Source organism: Anomalospiza imberbis, chromosome 5 (genome assembly GCF_031753505.1).
Source record: "Anomalospiza imberbis isolate Cuckoo-Finch-1a 21T00152 chromosome 5, ASM3175350v1, whole genome shotgun sequence".
In the NCBI taxonomy this organism is placed as follows: domain Eukaryota; kingdom Metazoa; phylum Chordata; class Aves; order Passeriformes; family Viduidae; genus Anomalospiza; species Anomalospiza imberbis.
Genome location: NC_089685.1, coordinates 63,000,547 through 63,027,133, shown reverse-complemented (window position 1 = coordinate 63,027,133; position 26,587 = coordinate 63,000,547). Strand labels below are relative to the sequence as shown.

At 39.2% G+C, this 26,587-nt stretch overlaps 1 protein-coding gene across 2 annotated transcripts in view; it reads left to right on the top strand.

Moving 5' to 3' along the window:
- Positions 1-2,099: 2,099 nt before the first annotated feature.
- The window catches only part of UBN2 (ubinuclein 2), a 44,657-nt gene continuing 20,169 nt past the window's right edge, over positions 2,100-26,587 (top strand). Inside the window, exons 1-6 of one of the 2 annotated variants that reach the window (XM_068191471.1) lie at positions 2,100-2,616; positions 6,729-6,821; positions 12,450-12,551; positions 21,242-21,379; positions 22,610-22,722; positions 23,746-24,244. In XM_068191471.1, coding sequence (XP_068047572.1) covers positions 2,197-2,616; positions 6,729-6,821; positions 12,450-12,551; positions 21,242-21,379; positions 22,610-22,722; positions 23,746-24,244 — 1,365 coding nt within the window. In that variant the 5' untranslated portion in view covers positions 2,100-2,196. Of the gene's footprint in view, positions 2,617-6,353; positions 6,409-6,728; positions 6,822-12,449; positions 12,552-21,241; positions 21,380-22,609; positions 22,723-23,745; positions 24,245-26,587 lie in introns of those variants that run through there. The other variant, XM_068191472.1, reaches the window with a different exon arrangement.

The window sequence follows — 26,587 nt, the reverse complement described above, 5'->3', positions numbered from 1 at the left end:
ATTCCTTTCCAGCTTTTTTTTCCCCTACTTTAAAAGCATGTAAAAATCTGACCAAGATGTGGTTCCAGGTATATCTACACTACAAGACAATATGAAGCACTGGATTCAGATACTCGTAGAACTGATTATCCTCTGGCATGCCCTACGTTGATTACTTCTGAATATAGACCCCTATATTTTAGTTACGAGACTGAAAGACAGAATGGAGTTTTACATTAGATACTTAAAATACATAGTTTATCACTTTCCATGGATATATCCAAGTATAATCTGTGAACAAACTACCTGTTGTATTCTTCTTGTACTTACTTCAAGGTCTAGTCTCCCATCTGGTAATTGAAAACAAGGTTCAGCAGAGCTGCACAAGAGCCTGTGATTTCCACATAAGATTTCTGTTTGATATGCAATAAACTGCTCTTTTTCTGATGAAAGGCCCCTTTTTACCATCACAGGATTTAATGGCATAGATGACACAGAAACTTTGATGAGAATCACAATCTTCCTGGCAGGGTCCACAGGTCTGGAGCTTAGGGATGCTCACTCAGTTTGAATCTAGAAATACATTTCCTATTTTGTGCATCAGCTGATAGCTGTATGAAATTCTCAATGAAATTCTCAACAGAGAACAAGTGCAACTACCAAACTATGCCGTTATGATGCTGAAAGCCGAAACATATTTGAGGAATATATCCACCTCTACTAAGCTTGCTAGTCACACCACAACATGCAATGCTTCAAGATAAAACAAGTCCCTTAGACTGTAAAAAAAGCTCAACAAAGTTTCAAGCCTCAAAAGGAAAGTTTACATTTCTCAGATCGGGTCAGTCATTCCAGTGACTTGCCAGTGCAAGCAGTATTCTGGGATGCCCTCCATTCCCTGTTAGTGATGTTATAACTTTCAGTAACATTGTTCTAGAGTCACGGATCTTCTCTGGAGTCTAGATGAAATTAAAAAGTCAAGTCAAAAGGCTTCCTATGCAATGACAGGAAAACATCAAGCAGAGTGATGGATGTAATTTGCAAAGTGGAATAATGTGATGCACAGAATAGTCTGTTATCATTATGCAAAGTAATAGATGTAAATTGCTTGCTTTGCATGAGTACATTTTAAAAAAAGAGAGAATAGACCCATTCCTACCTACTATTTCTGAGACTAAAAAATGCCCCAAAAATGGTAATGTCTTTTTCTCTGCTCCAATGAAGTTAGAGGATACAATACTCATGATGCTCATAAGCTTCCTGAAACTTCACATTGCCTTGGTGGCATACCTCCATCTGGAAATACCAGCCATCAGTCTGTCAAAGTAGGTGGTGACAGACTGAAACACTTGCAGTATCTGCAGGCAGCTCCTGCTCATGAGGGAATCTCGCTGCTGCTCAAACCCTGCCTTCCTCGCGTCGTCCCCTCTCTCTCTCGAACAGCTCTTTCCCAACAAGCCACAACTGCTCCCCGCAGCCAGAGCTGGTGCCCTACAGACCAGGCATGGCCGCTGAACGAGCTCCCTGCAGCCCAGCCAGACCGGCACCCCGGGCAGCGGCTGCTCTTCTGTAGGAACAATTTGCGATCAACCCCGCCATACGGCACGGTTTTGTAAAACCCCGATGTCCTCTGCTGTTCCGCTCAGCGCGGGCTGATGCTACCGAGACACGGTGCGTCCGCGCCGTTCAGGCTGGGAACGGCCGCTCTCTCCGCACGGGTGGCTTTTCTCTGGTGACTGACCCGCAGCCGCCGACTCCCAGGGACCTCAGCGGACCTTCCCGTCAGCGGGCCCGCGGCCCCCGCAACCTGCCCGCGCTGCTCCACGAGGACGAGCGCTGCGCAGCCCCCGCGGCTGCAGGCGGCGGCGGGCCCGGCGTGTGCATCGTCCCGGCAACCGGGGGCGGGCCCGGCGCCCGCGGCGTGTGGGCGGCGGCGGCCGCGCTGACGTCCGGGGGAAGCTGAGCAATAACAGCAGCGACGCGGGCCCGGCTGCGCCTGCGCGGGCTGCGGGGCTGCTCTATTTATGTGGGGGGGCGCCAAGATGGCGGGGGCGGCGAGGAGAACGTAGGGGTAGCTCCGACCGGGCGGCGGAGCGGGGAGGAGGGAGAGGGAGGAGCCGGGGCCGGTGGGAGGGAGCGCGGAGAGCGGTGTCACCGAACGTGTGAGGCGGGGGCCGGCGGACGGCGGGCGGGGGGGGGGGGCGGCGGCGGAGGAGGATGGCGGAGCCGCGCCGGGTGCCGTTCATTAGCCTGTCACCCGTGCGGCGCCGCGAGGGCGAGAGCCCGGCGCTGGAGCGAGAGCCGGCGGGCCGCGACCCGGAGCCACCTCCGGCGGGCCGTGAGGCGCCACCGCCGGAACCGCCGCCGCACGAGCCGCCCAGCGACAGCGCTGCCCGCCCGGAGCCGCCCCGCGACCCCGGCCGGCCCGAGCAGCCGCCGCAGCGGGAGCCCCCACGGCCCGAGCCGCCGCCGCTGCCGCCACCGCCGCGCCAGAGCGGGCGGCAGGAGCCGCCGCCGCCGCGGGAGGCGCTCCCGCTCCGCCAGACGGTCCGCCTGGAGGTGGTGCTGAAGGACCCCACCGAGGAGGGCTGCGTGGAGTTCAGCTACCCGGAGCTGCTGCTGTGCGGGGACTCGCGGGTACAGACCTCCCCTTCTCCTTCTTCCCTCCCCTCCCGCCGGCACGGGCCCCGCCGCGCTTTCTCCTCCTCGTCTCGGCTGCCGGCGGCCCCGGCCTTACCGATAGCGTTATCGGTTACCCCTTGCTGCTCGAGGGTGGTCCCGGCACGGCGGGAGGGGCGGCGTCCTGGAGGGAAGTCCGTCTGCCTTGCCGTCGCTGCGGGCTCCTCCTGGTGCTGAGGCTGCGCCTGTGCCCGTGGGGGGAAGGGGAGGCTTCCCACTTGTCCCTGAGCTGGCCAAGGGCTCCTGGCCTTTGCTGCAGGCTGAGGCGGAGGAGCTGCGCTGTCTTGTGTCCCGTTTACCTCGGCTCACCTCCCTGCCGCTCCCCTTCCCTGCCCGGAGAGGTGTTTCATCCTCCCATCCTGAGAGATCTTTGCCGGCAGCTGGATGAAACTGACCACGCCGGTCTGTATTCGGGTTGTCCCTAGGCTGTGTGCAGGTAAATAAAGAATGCCCAGCTCTGCTATAAGCTTCGAGAAGCAGTACGTGATCATTAGCAGACTTCGAGAGGAGTTTTTGTAGTCTTGCAAGGGACAGGGATAAATGAGTTACTGTTGAACCGGTAACCACACCTGTAAGTTTTGAGAACTTAATTCAAGGGAAAAAAACAAAGTGTTCTTCCTTTGCTTGTTCCTCCCAAGCAGAAAGTGTTTGATACTTGAATTACTTTGGTTTTTTTAAGGACAAAACTCTTGCAGACAACTTTAGGAAGCAAGCAGCGTTAGCTAATCAACAGGGCCCACTGTTCCAAGTAGGAAGGAGAGAGGCATGTCCTTAAGCTGGTTACACTTGAGCTGCTCATTCTTGGTTGACTGAAGTTGTACTTGATTTAAATAGTTGTGGCTTCTCTTTAATCCAGTATACAGTTTTAAAGAAAGCTTGTGTCTTACTGGAAAAGGCAGACAGAGGGCAAGTAAGTAACTACTACTTAGAAGGTTGTGGTAGATCTGGTGATAAAAGCAAGTATCAAATACCACTATGGTACTGCCATGGAATTTTTGTATCCAGCACAAACTTGAATATAGTTGAAACTTTTCTTCTGAACTAAAGTGTTTCTAGGCGATGATGGCACTGTAACTATACTTAGCAGGCTGCTCACTTTTTCTGCTGTAGGAGTGATATACACACTGGATTGTGTTCAAATGTGGAAGGCAGAAAAATCAGTGATTGATTTTAATCCCTCAGATCTTGTCATGCAAGTTAAAAGGTTCCTTCTGTTCATCCTGTCCTACAGCTGTTGTGGGCAAACAGTGCCAGTTATGACTCCTCAAAATTAGTGTAGCATAATCATGCTTCTCTCTGAAGTGCAATCTTTCTGAGCAGTTCCGTGAAGGTGAAAATTGTGTTAGTGTTTAGAAGTGGTTCAGTACTTGAAAGCTGACTTTTCCCTTTGGCAGTTCCCAGTTCCATAACTGCCTTTTATTCTGAAGGTTGCCAATATCTTAATCACATACTCAGGGAAAACAGGCTCTTTCTGATGTAGTTCTGATGCAAATTCCATGTCTTCTGGGGGTGGGAGAGCATTGATTTTGGGGATTTTGGTACGATTGGGATCAGAAACTGCTTTTATGGTAGAGACAGTGATAGTAATGCTTTATAAGAAGCTTGGTATATTTTTCAGCTCCATAGAGTCCAAATTAAAATGAATGGATCACAATGGCACTTGTGTTACTGGGTTGTGGAATAATCAGCTGATTTACTACGTAAAACAGTGTCATAAATTAGGATCCATTTAAAGTGATTCTGGACTTTTACTCATGTTTAAAACCTGATGTATACTTGGCCTGTCAGTTAAATTTCTTGCTTGTTATATGGTAAAACCTGGAAAAGCTACTCAAATATTAGGGAAGATTTAAATTCTTGAGATTTGCTTTTTCAAGGTAGGTAGTAACTAATTGGTAGTTAATTTTGTGGTTTTAAGTGGAGTTTAAGATTTTAAAATTTGTTGTTTTAGTAATGTTTCAATTTAAAATTAACAGTTCAGATACTTTACTATGCAAATTTTTTGTAGGGGTGAAGATTGATTTGGTTTTCTGAAAGCTGTTGTTGACTCCTCCCTTACAAGAAGTTGGTCAACTTTTTTATAACTTTTCCCATTAAAATGTAACATTACAAAGTCAGGGACCTGTCTTTCTATCTTGTAGTATTCTTGGAACTGTAGCAACCAAGAAAAGTTCTCCAAAGGAAGGCAAGCACTGATGCACAGGCACAACTTCAAATATGGCTTTAATAGGCCATGGTAATAGTAGTAATATAATAATGAAGTGATAGAGAATCTCAAAACTGATTTGGCAGTTCAACTTCTTTTTTTTTAATTCCAAATTTAGGTTCCTGTGCTGAATCAGAAGCTAGTGGAAATAATTATTTTAAAAACTTGTGCTGTCCTTGTCATTTTTTGCCTTGATCTAGACAACATTCTTTGATAGGGTTATTTGTAGAGTTCATCTTCTGGGAGGAATTATGTAAAGTTTTGAATGTGAGTAATAAGTGTGTGTAGTTGAAGGGTTTATTTGCCTCTTAAATGCTGACGGAAGTGAAAGTGCACTCCCATTTCTTTTGGGGCGACTGAGGCTTGGTGCATAAAACGCAAGTCAAAGTGGATGAGCCAGGAGCTCAAGTTGGCTTCTGTCAAACAGGCTCCAAAGGTGCTGAAGTAGTAATGTCTTAGTTTGAGAGCCATCCATCCCTTAGAAACAGTCAAAACTAAAATTTGCTTGAATTTGGGTTTTCAGTACTGCTTAACTAAACCAATTGATAGTCAGCTTTGAGTGTTTGATGGAGGGAGGCAAGTTAACACTTAAGTACTAAGTTTTATTGATCTTTAGGCTCAACCTTGTCTCCTTTCACAGTTAGAAAAAAGCCACATATGCCTAGCAGAAGATGAGGAATACCTTTTCCCAGCTAAAAGTAGAGAAAATGGTGTTTCATTAATTGAGCAGTATTTTATATCTAATTATGCCTGCAGGAAATAAGTAAGTGGCTTTAATTTATGTTTTAGGAGTAACTATAGCCTCTATTAATTTTTTCTCCAAATACTCAGTCTGGAAAATGTATTATAATTATGTGGTGTTTGCAATTTTGCTTAGCTTACCTTCCTCATTACATTGGTCTTGATGCTAATGAGCTGGTTTGGTCACTATTTAGTCACTATATTGACTTTTTATACTATGGAGGAAGGATCTTGCTTTTCTGCTTTATTCTTCATAAATCTTCATTTATTCATTGGTGAGTAGTCCATGTGCAGTAAAATTAGTTACCATCCATAAAGTGCTGGAAAATGGAATTCCATTCCACCGTATTTTAGCATCGTAGTACCTTCCCCCTTCTGGCAATTACTGTATTTATGTGAACTCCAGTTTGAAGGAGGGCAGCCCTGTTTTTCTGCCATCACTTATTGAAAAAAAAAAAAAAAACCAAAAGCACTATCTATACCCTGCTCATTGACTTTATCTCAGTGAAAACCTCTTTTCTAAAAACAGCAAAAAAGTAAGGGGCTACTCACTCCTTGTATGTAGAGCTGGAATATTAAGTCTCTTTTGTGGCTAACATAGTTATGAGTACTGAAATTAACTCTTGCACTGTAATTTTTTTCTTTAGATAAAAGACTTACATTAATTATGGTTATAATTTACTGAGCTTTTTAGTCTTCTGGCTGCTTCCTTCCTGGTTAACACACCATGTACATCCCATCCTGTCTGTTGTATCTAGAAGAATCATAACAGCTGTTAGAGGGGCCAGTGAGTGGAAGCAGAGGTGAAAAGAAGTTGTGATTAGAGAGAGTTTTTTCTAACCTCAAGTGGCCATAATTCTCTCTTATGCTTAGACTTTTAGTTGAGGTTGTTGTGGAATGCTTGGGAAAATGCAAATCTGAGTATTTATCTTAATTCTTCTGGTTTTCTTGTCATCAGAAGAAAAGTAGCTAGATGGTAATTCAATGATCAAAGTAATTTTTAGAGATTAAGTATAAATTCTGACTACTTAGTCATCAGAGTATTGTTTTTTGGCATTTAATAGGTTTTGAGATGCACTCTGTGTTTCTTATGGAATGAATGTGTAACTTTTGCATTTTTCAGAAGAAATCGGTTCATTTAGAGGATCCATATAATGATGAACAGCGTGAGCGACATGAAGTAGAAATGCTTGCCAAGAAGTTTGAGGCAAAATACGTGAGTTACTGCACTTTGTTAAAAAATACAAATATTTAATAGTGATAACAGATAATGTTGTTTTTTTCCTGAATAGGGTTGCTAATGTAGTGCCAAATGACTTCTGTACGTTTCAGTGATGACTGTCTCGCAGTATTTCCTTTAAGTACCCTGAAGCTGCCACAAGCCTATCAGACAAGTCTGCTAAATAGATTTCTCTATAGATGCTATAGCTTGTGAAGCTATTCTTGGTAATAGATGCAGGTCAATATTCATGCTCTATGCTGTGCTGGAAGAAAAAAATTGTATGTAATGCTGTTGTGCACTATTGAACAGGTCTTTACTTTGGGCTAAATACTGATGAATCTCGATGTCCTAACTAGTTGGAATGTTTCCATAGGAAGCTATTTGTTAAATAGTAAATCATTGCTCAATGAATGTCTGGTAGCTGCCCAACTGCCTAAAGATACTCTACTGGCTTCTGAAAGTGTAATGTGAGTGACTTGAACAACACTAGCTAGCAACAGAAAGAACCTTTCACTAGTAAATGAAGGTAGAAATCAGAAAATGTTGACAAAAACCACACCCAAACAGGTCTCTAAGAATTCATATGGGTAGGGTTGGGTGATTAAGTCTGAGCTGGCAATCAGAGCTCATCATCATGCTGAGACATGTTGATATTCTGGATTGCTAATAGAACACCTCAATAATAAAGAAGAGAAACAAGAGCAGTCATTTGTATCTTCGGCTATTAATATACATATTAAAATCTTTTTTGTCTGACTTATTTGGTTGGGTTTTTTTTTTTTTTTTCTGGCAAGGGCAGATTTTTCTAAGTGCTCAGTCTATATATTATTTCAAGGCATGTTAGCTGTGCTACATAACAAAATCAACTCTTAAACTGAAAACAATCATTCTTTATCTTTTGGAGAGAATCCAATATGAATTAAGAAGGCTGTTCCAAAATGCTGTTTGCTTTTAATTTGAATTATAAATAATTTTTTGAATGTGAGAGAAAAACGTTTCAATCACACTGTTTTAGAAAACTCATTTCTGCTATTAAAGTGTTAAGGATTTTATAATGTCTGAAACAAGTTGCTTAACTACAGTTGATGAAAGTCAATGGAAGTATGTAAAGCAATATATGTAGGAGGGAGTGGTAGTGGAAGCAATCTAATTTTACATATCTGTTTATGCATCCGTCAATGCTGAACCTGTACATTTATGGACAAAGCATGGTATTAGACTTAAGAAAACTACAGCTCAATGTTCAGTGGTCATAGAAAGGGGTGAATAGATGCTTTTAACCATTAGAAAGCTGTTGGTAACAAAATATTACAATTTTCAACAGTTTAAATTTGTGGTGCACTTGCATCTTCATTACTGCTCGCATTTCTGATTCTTTCCCTTTCATTCTCTGACTTGCCTTTTGTCCCTTTCAACCCCATGAAAGGGAATGTCTTCTATATAAAGAACCACTTACTAGGTTAGAACCACTAAGCATGAAGGGTGATGAGGGATTAAGATTCCTTGTGTTAGAAACTCCCTATCCTTTCTCTTCCAATATAAGAGCCATCAGTCTCTACTTGCCATGCATGCTCAGAGGAATCACATCTCTGAACGCTGACCCAGTACAATTGCTCATGTTCTGACAGCATCCAGCCATCTTCTGCCTCTTGTGGTGAGACATTCACTGCATAGCGTCAAGTGGAGCAGGGCTCCGGTGTGGTAGATACCCTTTCTCCTCAATTGAATGACCAGCTGCAGGATACTCTTCTTAGCTGGAGTTACGCTGTAACACTCCATAACAGTGGTTTGCTGTAATTGTAATCAGTGGTTGGATGAGAAAAAAATAAAGGGTTTTTCTTCTTCCTGCAAAAGGTTTGCAGGAAGTACTATATCCTCCTTTAATTAGGTATTACTTATCTGAGATACCTGTTTAAAATAGTCAAACATTGGTTTTAATCATAACATGTGGCAGTACTTCTGGAAGATTTGATGCGTGAAAAGCAGTCTGCCTTGAAGACTTTTTACTTCTTTTCAGATAAATTTCTGTACTCATAACCGAATCAGTACACTCTTTGATATCTTTTGCAAATACTAAGGAGAGCCTATGAAGAAGTTTATTTTTGTAAAACAAAATGCATAACGTACCATTTGTTTACTTGATTATTCAGAACTCTTCTGTAGTTGCTGCACATACTAAACATCAGCATAAAAAATCTGCTCTGAAGGGTTTTGATTGCTGTTACTTTCTAGATAAAATCAAACGCTGTTGTGAACACCTGATACTGAACCTTGGACGATATTGTACATATGTAAGAGCTTGTCTTGGATCAAAACGAAGATCCATCTAATGGATGGTGGCATGGTCTCTGACACTAGTGGAACCCCATACTTGAAAGTATAATAGAGCAAGTGTTCCTTGATATTACTTCACTGTGCCTGTCTGGCAGTCTGTGTTGTATCTTAATTTCTCTCAAAGCCAAAGGTCACATGTTTAATCTTTTTAAAGCTTTCTGCCAGAAATCTACCAGATCATTACCATATTTCTGTGTTCCCCAGCACTGGAGTATCATGGTGACTGTCATAGAAAAACACAGTGTTTGAACCTGATGAGTTCTTGTAGTGCTCCATAGTTTCTGTATTGCAAGAAACAAAGAAACGCTTCCAGTTCTTCTGCACATTGCATGTGATTTTGACGTTATCATCTGAATTCAGCCCTTTAGTTCTCCAGCTGTAGTGTTGTAACATTGTTATTGTGTGGAAGTGGTGTTTTTTACGTTTTAACATATTTGTTGGCTTACTGTTCTCTTTTTTGTTCTAATAGTTTTTTTAAATGAAAGCATATTAATGGTATGATGCCCTGATTTGTTAGTGTTATAATGATGACTTCTGGTTTGGTTCTCTGCTCCTTTTTTTTTTAATCACTCCCAACTCTTTTTTTTAACCATTCTTGATTAAGCAAATGTCTGAACTGTGCCTAACAATTCCACTGGTTCCTGAGCAGCATAACAAATTTGCAGCATGCTGGTCTTTTTTGCTTAGGTTGTACTTACTTTATGTGGATTACCTTGCTCTACTGATGCTGAATTTAACTGCCTATTTATCATACTAATTTCAGAGCAACTGTAAGGTCTTTCAGTGATTCTTCAGTTGTTTTCTTTTTCCTTTACTTTCCTCAGTGAACTGTCATCTTAGACCCTTGTCCTTCCCCAACTCTTTACCTGTTCTGTTTCTTCTAAAGGTGAATGAATGCATATTCCATAATAATTTTGCTGATCACTCTTGGCCAAAATGAGATACCTATTCTTACCTTTTCTTTCCTAGCTGTAGATCAGACATCAGTTTAAGTGGATCTTCCTTATCTCATGACAGTTTTTTGTTTTTAAAAATGTTTGGAACATTTTAAAAGAATTTCAAATACTTTCTTCTACCAACATTTCTTCTTGCTCTGTATATTCTTGTGCCTGCTGGTTCTGTTGCTTATAGCTTTTATTAACTTATCCACCATAAAGACCAGGTTTACTGGTTTATAGATTCTTCTCTTCAAGATTCTTCAGGTATTGGCATTTTATTTGCTACCTACCTTCTAGTCCTGTTGGGCAAAGGTTGTTTAAATGCCAGGTTTAATGACACAGTTAATATCTTAAAGTCATCTTTGGCTTTTTTGAATACTTGAGTAGTATTTGCAACTTCAGGATCTAGGCACCTTAATGTGCTCTAGTATTGTGACTACTTATGTTCTGGCACAAAAAGGTTGGAGGAAAGTTGCAATCATAAAACTTCCCTGAGGTGCTGCAGGGTGGACACTGACACAGATAATCCCTTCATTCTTCTGCTGCACTCTGGTGTCCTTAACATCTTGATCGTATGAAATCTCAACACAGTTCCTTAAACAGAACTGGTTAGAGCCAGGCCTGAAGGAAAATCTCTTAATTATACACACAGTGGTTCAGATATTTTCATATGTCTGAGTACAGGTACTATTTTAAGACTGCTTTTGTTCATTCAGCTATTATAAGACTTTTTTTTTTGTTGTTGTTGTTGCTACTTTTGTTCCATATCTGGTTTTCTGACTATCAGGCAGTCAGAATGTATTGGAAATTTAAAAATTTTTTTATTGCCCTTTTATTATACTAAAATCATAGAATCATAGGATAACCATTGCTGCAAAAAGATTTTAGACTGGCAAACAAGAATGTCGATGGTTACTAGCAAGATATATGTAGTACAGAATTGCATTGCACATTAGTGAGATCAGTACAGGTGAGATATGGTTTATGAAGCATTCTTAGCCTGTTGGCACCTAAGTCAGAATCATGAATTATATAAGCTTTCGCACTGGAGTTTAATCAGAATTCTTAAGTGCTGCCTTTTCTAACTTAATTTTTCTTCTCTCATCCATCTCATGCAAACTTTGGTGTTTTTTTTGTTGTTTTTTTTTTTTAGGTACCACATGTTTTGGAAATGTGCAGTCATTCAGCTGTTTTTCCAGATGAGTGATTGTAGGAGATGATAGGACTGAGAGGAAAACTTAGCTTGGAATGTAGCTTGGAAATGTGAATTAAAAGCTGAAGTTACTTTTGAGGTTTTTTCTCCTAGGACTATTGCATTTGTTTATTTAAGTATAGGTGAGAGATTCATGTTTGCTTGCAAGAGCACATGCTTTACTTGGTCACAAACTTGCATGTTAAAATGGAGGAGTTGAGATGCTTACACCTCTCATAAAAGAGCAGGGGGGAAACCGCCTCTGCATTCTCATAGTAACTAGTGGACTATTGTACTTGGATGTCACAGCTAGAAAGGCTGACTTGCACTAAGAATGCTCAGAGCTGTAGGGTGCAGGCAGAGAAGTTTCAGGAGCAAGTCTTGAATTTGTGGAAGCTACCATTGTAATGAGGGCAGTGCTTTTTCAAGAATTTTATCTTTTAAGACTTTTATTGATGATTTTGACAATACATGTGAGCTAGAAAACTAGGTCATAGATCCTAAGAAGATTTTTGTGTAATTTTAAGTTTAGATTTCCTGAATATTTGAGCTGGCTGGGAGTCTTTACTTGACTTAACAATGAAATTTCCACATGACAAGAATACTTGGAGATTAAAATTAATTTTACTGTCTCCTGGAGATAAGTGAACCCATCCATAGTTTTTGATGCAGCTTCTGGTGTTAAGTAATGTTTCAAGTAACATTTTATGTTTTATAACTCAACTTTTTATGTACTATAGAGAATTAATCTATCTTGTGTAGGGAAACACTTTAATGAACTCCAGGTTATCGTTATTTTCGCTTGTAATGACACTGTAACATACTGAAAAAACTTAACACTTTCTAAATTATCCCAGCCCTTCTATCATTAGCAGTCCAATCACTATACTTTAAAACCATAGGACAGGAAAGCATCTCTAAATAGGAAATGTTAGGAAGATCTTGGTCTTGCAGAAAAAGGTAGCTAGTGACTGCCTTTCAGGGATGATTGTGGCGTGTGAAAATTTTCATTAGTCCTCCAGACCATCTTGAAGGAAACATTCGAGAAAGCAAAACTGCTAATTCCTTGAGTGACTTCCTACAATGCCTTGTGTTTTATAGGCTTTAGTACATGGCTTTCTTGTTTCCTAAGTGATGTAACACTTGCTTTGTCTTCAGGGTGGCAAGCCCCACAAACATCGGAAAGATCGCCTGCAGGATCTGATCGATATAGGTTACGGCTACGACGAGACGGACCCTTTCATTGATAATTCTGAAGCGGTAAGTAAGCTTCAGCACAGCAGCAAGAAATCATGAGGCAGTGCTTTATCTTTCCAGTACAGAAGAAAGGTAAGGGAAAATACTTTGTACCTGTCTATAACTGATGCCAATGCAAAGGGCATACTATTTTGGGAGACCAGTGAATTACTGTATTTGTAGTCTTAATCAAGATATTATGCACCAAAGAGTTAACAAAGCTACTCCTAGATCAAATAATTTTCCACCTCTAGAAATTAAAATATTTTTGTGTGCTTCATTTACTGTTGACTGAAATTACACTGGCTCTGTTTTGTTTCCTATGCTAGCTCTCTGGATTATTAGTGGGTTACTGGCATTAGATTTCCTACTTTAGATCAGGAAGCTATTCTCCTCTTAAAAACCAGTAAAACTAGGATGGTTATTCTGAACATTGAATATGTCTGAAAAATTTGAGACAAAACAGGTTAAATAGCAGGATATTACTGCTTACTTTGTCTGAATGTCTTTTAGAAATGAAAACACATCTTGAGGTAAAAGAAAAAGGTATTTGTTAGGTGCAGGCAGTATTAGAGATATCAGAAGGTTTATAAGAGGGCATTTGAAGATATCTTGGAGGTGATATATAAAATTATGAAAATGAGAAAAAAGCCTGGAAAAAAAAGTGGATTATCTAAAAGCTCAGAAACCTCCTATAATTGTTCCTTATTAAATGTCAGAAAGAAGTATATGTACAGTTTAGTCAAGTAAAAAAAAAAACCAAAAATAAGAGCTGTCACTTGCCAGCCTTTAATTTCTTCCAGTGCTGAGTGACACTGGACAAAACAGCAGTGATCTGCTGTGAGAAGGAGTGGGCTAGAATTCTGAGTGGGATAGGAAAGATTATGAAAAGGAGTTGCGAGAAAAGAGTAAGAAAAACACATAAGTGCATTGCTTAGCATACATTATATCAAGCCTTCATTTCAATTCTAAAACTTTACAGTAAAGAGCTGTGAAGTTTTAAGCATGTAGATGTTGCAATGAGTGGTCCTGTGACCTGTGTGAGGTGCACAGAAAGTGTCTGCAGAGCTGATACCCTTTTCAGCAGAAGTTGAGCAGTAAACCACAGTGCGTAGCAGGCTGAGCTTATCTGTGTGCATTGGTAGTTTTTGAAGCAGGTCTGAAGTTGTGTGGAGAGAGAGCTTGCTGTAAGGTGCTTACTGTTACTTATATTAGTTTGTCGTTTTTCTTTGTCTAGAAACTTGAACCTGCCAATATTAAACTGTTCTATCATTATCTCACAACTTCTGGTTGTGCTGCTGAAACAATATTGGGATCTAAGCCTTCATAAGTCTTTTCCAAAGGTCAGATTCTGGTCTCCAGCTTGATAGGAACAGATGTGCTTCATTTCTGCTGAGAAACCAGTTGAGCCTATAGGTTTCTCTGGTTTCTCACTGTTGCTTAAGTTAATCATCTTCACTTTTAAAATTTTATGATATCCAACCCAAGTTCCAGCTAGGTTTTCCTGGATTTACTGTGACCTATCACAGATCTGATAGGAGATTTTGAACACTGGCAGTACTCAGAGCACAGGTCTCTGTCAAAGTATGAGTCTGCTGTACTAATACTTAACATACTGTGCCTCCTTCCAGCACTGGTGGTGCTACCAGCAGCAGATCTGGTAGATTTGCAAGAGCATTTACTTCTATCTCTTGCCAGAGTCCTTGCAAAATGTACAAAAGGCAGTTGTTGAAGGACCAGATGGTTGCATCATGTCCTAGCTGTGGAAGCTATTGGGGAGTAATGGTGTATTCTTTAAAGATTGCTCTCCTCAACAAATCATTATGCCTCGTGTCTGTGTTACAAATATGGACTAATGAGAGACCATCTTTGTTTTGCTTTTATCTCCATTTTAATATAGAAAAGAAAAATATTTAGTGGGCCAGCTGCAGTCCACGTTGTTGTAGAGCTTAAGGGTTCTGTAATGTAGGAGTTGAAGTACAACAAAACCTCTAATTCCATCATTCTGCCTTGGATACAGGAGAAGTGTTCAGAAAGAAAATCTACATGTCTGGCTTGCTCATCTTCTGTATGGCCAGCTATGAAATTGCCGTGTACCCTGAGATGTGTTAGAGCCAGGCCCTGGACTACTTCTTAGAAGACACACTTTCTTACATATAAAAAGCTGTAATATCCTGGGCACAAACACTTGAAAAGTGAATATAAGTGTCTCTTGAATTGCTCCAGGATTAGCTTGTCTCTACCCCAGAAAAAAAATTTTAAAAGCTTTCTCAGAATTTTAGTCCTTTTTCTTGTCACAGTTGTGAAAAAAAATACTGAGCTCTTTGGCACTGAAACATATTTATTCCATAGCTTTAGAGATACTTTCCTTTTAAAAACAGATTTTGAGGTAAATGCATTTGCAGGCAAGCCAGAAATCTATGTGAGCAGCTGTTCTTGGGTTGAGCATTTTGACTGTAGTCAGTGGATTGCGATAATTCCAGTAAAAAAGTAAATCACAACCAGCATACTATTGTTTCTAACTGCTCTATAGGGGTTAGGCTGGTGGCAAGTCCTAATCTTTGCTTATCTTAATGGACCTATACAAAATGTCTGTAACCTGCAAAGAAAGCTGCCCCTTCTCAGTGTTTCCACTGCTTTGATGTTGAAAATAGGTTTTGCTGTAGTGTAAGCTGCCCAGAACGACATTCTTTGTAGAGTGGAATTCCTGTAGAATTTTTCACCCAGTCTATTTTTCCTGCACACACATGCATGTCCACCCAGATCAGGCTGATTACTTGCTCTTGTGTTGACCTCTGATTATTTGGTTGGTTGAATACTTTCCTGGCAATGTAAGCTTTATATAGGTAGAGAATGCAAGGGAACACAGTGCTTTCTGAGCTTTCTGTTATGCAATACAGAAGAGGGAATTTAAAGTAATATTTAGTGTTAATGAAAACATATGCTGTTTTGTCTTACTTGAAGGTAACAAGGCTTGGATATCCAAACTAAAAACTTCCTCCACTTCAAGTAGATGAATGTAGAAAAAGAACTGTTGACCTACAAATCTGTAAGCAGTGTTTTTTGATACTAGGTACCCATACTGGCAAGAATTGAAGCTAAATGTGAGTGCCAAGAGCAGTGGGAAGCAGGCAGTTCAGTTCTTCAGACACCCAGGCCCCTGTGTAAATATTTGACCTAGTCTGTTATAGTCATAGTTCCATAGTAGCCATCTAAACACTGATGAAAAAGTCCTGTGCTGGTCACTAGAGAATACCAGTGTATCAATGGTTTCTCATACATGGAAAGTTTCTCCAAAACAGGTACTTCAGCTAAAAGGAAGATCTTACTTTTTCTTTAGCTACATCTTGCCTCAAGAGCTTAGATCATCTTTAAAGAAAACCTTTCAAAGATTTTGTGTTGGTTTTAGTAATTCTGGACACACTGTTAAAAGCACTGCTCTGTTTCTATCTGGGTTCCCTAGAATACTTTCCATAATTTAAGGGCTTGGTCTCTGCAAAAATTCTGTGTCATGAAATATAGTTTTCACATGTTTCCAGGATAAATTTGTCCTCATCTTGTATTCTCCAGACTTAAAAAGGTATGATAGATTTAATATCCTATTTTCTCCTACCCTGGCTTGCCCCTAAAACCTGAAGCTGATGGGTTTTCAATAAGGTTATCTTGGACAAAACTCCTGAATATCTGAGAAACTTTTTTCCCAGCAAGGATAGTATCTCTTCCGGGAATGACAGCTCAGTGTATTAATGGAAATTTTTACCATTTTTGTGAGGTTCTGGGCCAGATGTAGTTCCAGGCCAACTTGGTACTGTTCTCTCATTCGTCCTACTCTAAAGAGTTTGTTTTATGCTATCTGTGGAAAAAAAGTGTTGTTTTAAAAAGATGACTGTCTCTTTAAAAAAACCTAACAAAGCAACCAAGTTATCAACCTGCAAATGTTAGAGGCATTTACAGAAGAACACTCCATAGGATCCATTATTAAAAATATTTTCGTGGTGTGTTGAGAGAAGTTGAACACTGTGGCATTTTTCAATTGGAAAATGCTGCCTTTGTAGACCTCAGTCGCAAACCTCATCCACACTGAATACGTGAGGGTGCATTAAATCTTCCATTTTTAAGAGGTTGACTTGCCAGCTGTTTCATTGGCTCTGGATTGGTGTGTTTATATTAGTATTGTCTTTCTTGTTCATTGTCACTTTGCCCAGGCTTGGAAATTGTGTGTTTGGGGAATAGTGCTCACTTAGCCGAGCGCACCTTGTCACCTTTAATAACGTGTTGTGCACGCTTCCTGCGTGTCTTCAGGGGATGCCTGCTGGCTGGCCCCCAACATATCCTATGCATTCAAGTGAGTACAAGGACAAGTTTCAATTTGTAGATTCTTGGCTTTTTATCTTCCTCACCCCAAAATATGTCTAGGTATAAAGTGGAGTATCAAACCAATAGATACAGATGCAAGAACTAAGCAGATAGAAGAACCAAAATGGTTAGAGGAGCAAAGGTAGTTGAATTTGCAGAACACGTCTGATGTTTGTTAAAGCAGTAGTAATGTTTTTGTGCTTCTTCTGCAAAAAGGCATACCCTTCTTTAGGAAAGAATAAGAATAAACTGAAAAATCAGCACCTGCGTAGGTTCTTGAAAACACCTGAGACTTGTATCTGGCCTGTGTAGTACTACTCTTTAAATTTGTAGGAGAAGGAAATAATAATGGTTGTAGCAACATCCTGTGTTTTGCTCGATTTAATTTTTTGAAGAGCACGAAATCACTTTTCAAAGCAATCTGAGCTACTAGAGGGACAGATCATGGCCTAGGATCAGCTATTCTTTGAGTAGATTAATTTGTTTAAACAGTACAATGAACCTAAGCGTTTCCCAAAAAATACACGAACAATATGATTACTAATGTAATACAAAGGGAGGTTTATAACATGCCAGAATAACAGATCTTTGCTAATAGCATTTGTCTTAAGTGTCATATATGGAAAATCTGCTCTTCATGTTAAATGAGGGAAAAATGAAAGTATAACTATTTTTCTGCAGAATCTTTGAGTAGTTCTGTAATGTTAAACCTGGAGAGATTAATACATTACATAATTATTTAACACTGAACTAGATTTTCATTGTGGGTCAGGTCAGAGCTCAAGCTCTGAAAGAATTGAGTTGTACAAATAAGTGGTCACATGACTGGTCATACATTTTATAACTTCGGCTGAAATGTTTTCAAGGTGATAAGAATGTAATCTCTGAAGTGAAGGTCACTTAAGCCAATAGCCTAGCTCTGGTGGTTGCTGGAAAGGTATAAAAGGTGTTGGTCAAGGTGGGAACGAAACAGGAGAAGAGAGGTGTATTGGTACTTCTCTCAAGGTGCTCAGGTGGACTGATGGCTTATGATATCCTGACTACTAAACTAAGATTCTCCTATGAGGCTACCCTGGGCCAAGTATTTTATCTTTTATAATCTCTTATGTTTTTTTTTTCTTCTGTGCTCTGCCGGCTGTCCTTTTCCCCAGGTTTAATAGAAAAAACAAACCAACCTGCCAACTTACCTGGGCATTTTGGAAGAGAAACCTTCTTTATCACAGGAAAGCTCTTTGTGCTTGGTTTTTGATGTTTCCTTGGATTAGCAAGGCAATGCGTTGTTTCCCCTTAACCTTGTTCAAGATTTCCTTGTAGGTTCTATTATACTGTAGTTTTGGAAAAATAGTTATGTGTTTTTGAAAACTTAGCCTTAAAGGATGGCAAAGCCAAAGAGTGCATTTCAGTTCTTTGCATCTTGAAGAAGCATAGAGATCAAACAACGCTATGTTTGAAGTATCTGAAGTGTGTAGTTAGCTGTGTAGATATTTAGTCCATTTCACTGAAGGAAATGTATTTGACATAATTTCAGTAGCTTGGCCTTTATTCAGTGGGCTACTGATGATCAGTGTCAGCTAAACAGTTCCTTCCATCCCAAGCTGGTTAGACCTACCTCAAAAATAAACTAAGCAAGGTACAAAAATTATCCCTGCTTATGTTACACAACAAATAATAACAAGCTGTATTTTTTAAACCATTTAGACATGTTTGCACTAAATCTCATTTTCAAGACTTAGTAGAGAAGTCTTGAAAAACCTTTTCGCTTGTGTATCTTTGGAGGTTATTGTCTGGAAGGGAGGTGAATGAGGAGAAGGATCACAGTAGAATATCTGAGGATTGTGGTCAAAATACCTGGACTCAGGAGTAGACAATATCAATATAAGATACTGCTGTGTGTCTGGATTTCAGAACTAAATTGGTACAATCCATAAAAATTCACTGTTCTTGGTATAGTGATGAAGTTGAAACCAGTTAACTCACTTCTTAAAAAACTAAATTCTTTCATACCAAAACATTTAATTAGATTAATGGCACTAAAAGTGTAGTAATGTAGCTCAAGGATAATAGCTTAAAATAACTTACATATGAACCTGCTTTTTAGATGGTCAGATGGTCTATCAGTCTTATTTTGTTACCTACAAGATGATTCCATAATCAGTCTTAGGACAAATCTGTGTTCACAGGAGTCAGTCAAGCCCTGTCTCTTTGTAGGGCTGAGATTTTTCAATTTGCCCTTGAAATGTGTAAGGAAGAGCAGAACACTGTAAAGGGCTTTAAACTTATTTTTGTTCATAAGATAAATTGTGTGATTTCATACACAGAAAAAAACTAGTTTAAAGCAAAGGTCTTGAAAACAATTAGTAAGAAGGTTTAGAATTTGCAAGAGCCATGTTTCCTTTAACTGAGAGTTCCGGAAGCACTTCAAAATGATGCCTAATCTCTGTTACTAATAGCTTATACAAACATACTCATTTTATATTTAGTTATGGCACTAGAAAATAGTAAGCTTAGCTCAAAGCGGGGTGTACTAGCTGCACTGTGGTCTGCAGACCCCTATGTCTAAAATACAACATTGAGTTAAAAGTTATACCTTGTTCAATAGGTTCAGGATAAAAACAGATTTTGGTAAAGAAAAGTTGTCTTATTCAAGGGTCAAAAGGAACTGAGTATCAGAAAGGTCTTTGAAGAGCTGACTAAATTCATAGTCCTTAACAGAAGCTGTTGAAACCTCAACAGCTTAGTTATGTATCCACATCTTGCTGATCTTACTTGCCTGTTGACTGTTATGGAATACATTCACTCTGTATATTAAATTAATTCTGCCTTTCTTGTTGCCTTGTTCCAGTGGATCTGTGCCACACAGTATGTTGATAATTCAGATAATTTGCTGTGATTTATGTGATTCATGATTCCTCATTTGTGGACTGTCTTTAATCCTTACTTGTGTGTTACCCAGGCCTTCCTGTACTGGTCTGCATCTCAGTCTTTACTGTGTTGGCTTTTGCTTCCTATGATAATGGTCCCAGCTTTGACTGTCTGCTTTTTCCTTCTAACCTGGCAACCACTGTGTTCTTCAGTTTTGATCCTTTACAGCCCCACCCTTGCCAATTCAGTTCGCACCCTGTCAGCTCAAATGGGAAATGTCTGCTGTGTCTGTTAGGCACTGTGAATAATTTCTTTTCTCTACTTTTATTTTCTTTGCACCTAATGAAGCTGGTTCTGAGAGCTGTTGAAAAAGCATGAGTTTTCTCTGAAATTCTTATACAACCTCCACTCTTTATTTTATTTTGCATGGTCCTCCTGGTCTTTTAAGATGAATGACAAGTCCACTATTAAGCCACTTCACTTTCATTTTGTTCAGTTAATAGATTCTCTCATTTTCTTATGCTAGCTTTTCAAATCATCTTAGGGTACTTTATAAATGCTGTCACCACTTTTCCCATTTTGTCTTTCTGTACTGCTTGTGAAGTTCTCTGTTCCAGGAAGATAAAAGATGATGAGTCAGGGACGTTTCTAACTACTGATTCAGATTAAATCCCTGGGTAGGCCTCCAGTTCAGGCTCTTTTTCCAGCTTCCTTGTTGAAGTACATATTTACTGTTTTACTTTCCTGGATAACTCTTCTTCCTGGTTAAAAGTCTTTGGTAGCCTAGACTTTTCAGTTCTTAAACCATTTTTATCTTCAGTATATTTTACATGGCATGGAGGTTGTTGGTTGCAGGTTATAATACAATTGTCATCCTCTATAATGATTATTCACCACTTTTTCTATATCTTTGGTTTCAATATTTTTGAGATTCCGCTTTATAATGCTAACTTGGAAATTTCTTCATAAATACTAAGTACTTTTCAAAATAAACTATTGATAGTTTGAAATGTCTTGTGGTTTTAAAATTGTCTGAACAAAGTGAGAATGTTTGCCTTCAAATGAATAAAGTCCTGGCATTGTGATATTTGTTTGAGGCAATGTTGTATTAAACATCTAAAATTGGAAATAAGGCTACAGACACTGTGGTTAAGTTTGTTATGTCTGGGATAGCATTTTTATCAAAAGAAAATTTCAGAGAACTTTTTAAAACGAGCAGGGCACTGTGGTGAGTTGCCTTGAGAAAGCAGTAGGTTTTAATGCTGTGATGCTGCCTTTTTGTTAAAAGAAGAGCATTTTGTTGCAAGGATACTCTGTGATATTAATGTTCTGTGTGTCAGACAGTTAATTTTCTACAGAATTGCTATCCTGTTTCTATTCTAGCAATCTGTGCTGTGAATTGGTATATATATTTTTATGTATAGGGACTGGTGAATGAAATACATGTTTAGTTTATTAAGAAATGCTGGTAAGTTCATCTTCTTTTTCCTACCCAGTATGATGAATTGGTTCCTGCATCCCTGACGACCAAATATGGAGGGTTTTATATCAACACTGGTACACTGCAGTTTCGCCAGGCATCTGAATCAGAGGATGAAGACTTTGCAGAAGACAAAAAGCATAGGCCACCTAAAGTGAGTGATTTTAATTAAGGCTTTTATGCAGAAATAGAAGCTAGGTGGACATTTGAAATATTTTATATGCTTAGAATGGCTCAGATGAAGAGTCCAAAAGCAGAATGGTGCATGGTATTCTTTTATTGCATTTTCTGTTATGTGGCTCATGTACTAGCATTCAGTACCTAACTCGGAATGTCTGCAGGCTGTCCAGTCTTGTAAGACTAAGCATCTGTTTAGGCAGCCTGACAAGTTGTGTCCACCCATCTTGAACTGACAGATGATTTTGTAATTCTGTAAGAATTTTATTATACAAGATGAGACCTTAAACTCATCAATACTGCTCTTAATGATTTTGCACAAAGTTTTCGTGGTTTGAAATTGTTCCTAACAGTGAGCATTTTAAACCAAATTTAACTATATTTAACCATTAAACTATATTTTAAATCAAAATACCAGTGAAAATAAACTCAGTTTATAAGAATAGCTATATTAAAATAACATACACAATCTTTCCCAACAGCATGCTGTTCTATAAACTTTGACAAGTTATAGTCAATGCAAACATAATTGTAATATGACATTCACAAGTTGCATTCCATTTCTGAGAACTTAGTTCTTCCTGGTGTCCTTTCCTGCTCTATAACTCTTAATTTTAAGGTTCTTGTACTGACTCTCACTGGGATGCAGATAACGTTCTTTCTAGCAGCCTGTATGATAGTTTTGATTTGTGACTAAAACAATGTTGATAATTACACCAGAATTTTACCTGTTGCTGGCTAATGCTTGCGCAATCTGAAGGCGTTGTGTTTCCCTGCCCTGCACCCTCAGATAATCTAAGCATCGGCAGGGGAGCGGAGGCAGGTGGTCTGTATTGACCAGCAAAGATGTTTCATAGTGGGCAGCTTCATAGTCTGCAATGAAACTTTGGTAATACAAGAAGGTGTGGGAATTCCATCTTCCAAGGTAGCCATTGGCCATACTGGCTGGGCAGCAGTGTGCATGTAACTTGGAGTATTTCTCTTACTGAAAACTCTAAATTTCCTCACTGTTTAAAAATGATTCATGATTAACACTTGTCAGTAACTTCAGTTACTGCTAGGAGTCCATCATACCATTTGCCTTTACACACATTGAGGTGTTTTTCCTGGCTCTGAATTGGAAAGTATAAAGAAAACTGAATGTTTCTTGCTGTAGAAGTCTTTTAGGGTGGAAGAATCATTGTCCTTTATTTGACCTCTTTTCTAGATAGCAAAGTTGAAAGAAAGTGAAGATCGTGGAATGAAGAAACGCAAGCGAAAAGACGAAGGGACAGAAAAGGAGAAGAAGCCTCGGAAAATGAAAGTTCCTAAACAGCTGGGGTAGGTTTCTTTTTTTGGTAAGAACCCTTGAATTATATTTGAGGTTTGGCTTTGAGACTGTGTGCAATAGCAAGATCATTACAGCTCTTTTGAATATTGTGCTTTTATACTGTAATTAATAGCTTATAGATTTTATTTCAGAATTTGTATGGGGTTTTTATATGACTTAGTCCTACAGGCTAAATTTTTGTCCTCTGAAACTTTGAACAAGGAATAATAAAGAAAGACAAATCACAGAAAATAAATTTTGAGTATTATGAATAGCATAAATCATCATTGTCCTACTCAACATCTAAGCTAGCACTAGGATTTGCCTCTTCTAATGAAAAATAATTTTCTTCCCATCTCTTTGTTTCTCATTTGTAAAGCTGTAAATACAGTTTAATTATTCTTCTACATATTTCTTACTGACTTTGTGCTGAATTCTGAGGCTAGCATAGAAAGATTAAGATGGTGGAACTAGATTAGGTGGCTACTAGGAAACTGTGGTTCAGTGGATGGAGGCTGTCTTACTGTGAATATTCACATTGAATATTGAAAATTTATTGACCTCATTTTTCGTCAAGGTGGCAAATTGGTGGAAAATTCTCAGTTTAAGTAAAATACAGATTTTGAGCCTGCATTTAAAATTTTTTAACAATGAAAGTAATTTTAACTTATATGCTGTGCAGGCAACCTGCCACCATTAAGCAGTCTTGAGAGGCAAATTTAAGTATTTTAGTATTGTAAATCTGCCATGAGTTTTAACACTTGTGCCAACTTCTCCATAATTAAATTGAGAAGTCAAAATGAAATAACCTTTGCCTTAATGTGTATAAAACGTAACAAATCAGTTGGAGAACATGTAACCACATGACTGCCTAAGGTTTATGGTAATTGATAAAATGGTCTGAAGATGGAAGCAGGAAGTACTTGCTTCTTCCCTCTGATAAATTTTAATTGTACTAAACTTTGAGTTATGTTGTTAAAGGTTACTAAGGCCTCAAATGTCACATGCTAATGAAAGATTTCTTTCCTCTACAGAGTAATGGCCTTAAATTCACACAAGTCTGAGAAGAAGAAAAAGAAATTGTATAAAGATTCGCTTTCTCTGGCTGCCATGATCCGTAAATTTCAAAAAGAGAAGGAAGCCATGAGGAAAAAGGAGCCTAGTCCAAAACCTCCAGTGACTGTTGCAACCTCTACCCCTAGTAAAATTCCTTCCTCCTCTCTCAGTGCAGGAAATGATATCTCTGACTTGAATCTTAGGATCAATGATCCTGTCCTCTCCATTTTTGGTAGCACAAATGAACCTGAGCTCCTGCAAGAAACTGAAAGTGCCCTGGAGATGCTGGGAGACATTGACTTTGACAAGTTGCTTGATGGCACTTCTGATGGCAGCCCAGTGTCTGAGCTGTCAGGAGAGAATGGAAATGTCACTCAGGCAACCTACACCTCTCAGGTCATGACACCCAAGCAGGTGCCTGCCCTCCCAGAAGGTCTGCCTGTGCTACTTGAAAAGCGCATTGGAGACCTTCGAACAGTAAGTATGAATTCACTGGTAGTGGATTGCATTCAAGAACCTGAGAGAACAAGGAAGAACAATTAGGACCTTGTGTGTCATCCTTGAATTGCTGGCTGAAACGTTAGAAATGAAGAATTGATGTTAATGGCAATCTTAAAGGCTGTGTTTATACTCAGATGAAAACGGGCAGAGATGATGCAGGTCAATTCTTTTAGCTGTGTTTGTTTCACAGTGGAAACATGGTTTTCTAAATCTTCTGTGTACAATAACTTGTAATGTTCATTTATTTATGGGTTTTTTTCCATAATGGAAATACCAGTGTTATTTTAACTTGAATTATTAAATGGAATGGGTGTTTTCTTACTTTGGAGGAGGTTACCTGAAATATGACTGCAGCTTAAAAATCCATGTATTGGTTTTTTGGCTTTAAGTTGCCAGTTTAAAAAAAAAAAAAAACCACCAGAAAACCCAAGTGAAAAAAGCCACCAAAACCAGAAACCACCACCCAACTACAAAAAACAAACCAACCACAAAACTGAACTTGTTCTTCTGGAAGGTTAGAATGGAATCTGAGCTCCTCAAAAATGGGATGAAAGATGTTAAATTAACAAGTTATGAATATTCCAGTAAGTTATTGAAAGGGATCAGAGCTATTAAGGTATTACATACTCCTTGTTTCCATTATGGATGTTATCCTAAGTTGAGAATAAATTTGTTGCTTGTTCAGATTATGGTATTAAAGCTTTTCCTTACTTAGAATAAAGTGCAGCTTTTCCTTATTTAGTATAAAGTGCAGCTTTTCTTTACTCATAGTTAAGTGCTTTTTTCAAAACTTACTTCCTTTTTTGGACAAAAAGAAAATAATTTAAACAGTTGCAGAGCTTGCTTTGCTCTTACCTGTATAGAAGTGTCTTCTAATTTTCTTATTTATTTTTAAACATACCAAGCTAAATACAGCCAAGGAATTAATATTTACTGAAGTGAAGGAGCTTCTGTCTGCCTTTCAGTATGCAGGTTAATTTTGCTATGAATCAACAATAATCTTCTAGCAAAAGTGCAGAAATTGATTAGGCCAAACTTCAGGAAGCGTTAGTGACCTACCCCAAGTTTTTTGACGCTGCTTCTCTGTATAACAATCCCAAACCAGTTGGGAGGCAGCTTTAATTCAGTGGCTCTTGGAAAACATAACTCCTCCTAGAATCTTAAAGTGCTTTGGGTTGGAAGGGCCCTTTAAGATCATCATCTCCAATCCCCCTGCTGTGGGCAGGGATACCTTCCTCTAGACCAGCTGGGAACTCTTCAATTTTTGACAGTGTCTTCTGAAAGCTTCCTGGCTAAGCAGAGGAAGTTTATGCTTGGGGAACAACTAAACAGTATGTTGACTTAAAGATTGCAGCTTCCATATCTCCTGTAAATTGCAATCAGACATCTTCTAAAAAGCACTAAAATTGAAAAAATCTTGTCAAATGTTTACCAGACTCTCACAGCTTTAGATCTCTTTAGCACAAAGTAAAGTTTGTAAAGCTGTAGGAAGAGGCCTATGCTCTATGGAGGTAGTGTAATATATCAAGATTTAAAAAATAGTAAGATTAGAAAGCCACTGACTAAAGGCAATAAAAACTTCCTGACTTCCTTTGATAGATTGATGTGTTCTAGTTCCCTGAGTGCGTTATTCTGTACTTCCATGACAAAAGGCAATATTGTATACAAGAACAAAAGTAAATAAAAGGGGGTTTTCTCTATTTTGAAGGTCACTGTCAAGATAATCACTCTGGAAATAAAACCCAACCATAGTTAGTAATAGTGATGAAGTTTTTGAATCTGCCAGTGTTGCTCTCTTTAAAAGCCAGCAATGCTGTCCAGCATAATAATATAATGCTGGAATTGCCTTTCAAGGTCTACCTGGGACCAAAATGTTAAAGCTTTTTTTTTCTGCTTTATGTAAACCAGATTATGACTCTAATCCTTGTGTTAATTAGGCATAAAGGTACTGGATTTAAGACTTTCTGACTTGTCTTTTTGATACCCTATCACTTGCAAACATCTATAACTGTTCCAATTTTTTTAGCAGGACAAATGCTTCAGTGTTCTTAAACAGATAGTACCATCCCCTCAGCAGCTGTATTTATGGTAGAAAACAATGAGTGGAATGCAGTCCTTGCAGGAACTTTAAACTCCAGTATCAGTGTTCATGACTGAAGCAATAAAGCATTCAGACAATGGGCTGCCTTACAGCTTTGACAGTATCACTCTTTTCCTGTGCAGATCACACAGGAAGAGAGGTAGAGTTCACAATTTTTAGAAAATAGCTTTCTTTCAAATCTAAATGGGTCAGTTACAAAGAGCAAGAACAGTAAGTAT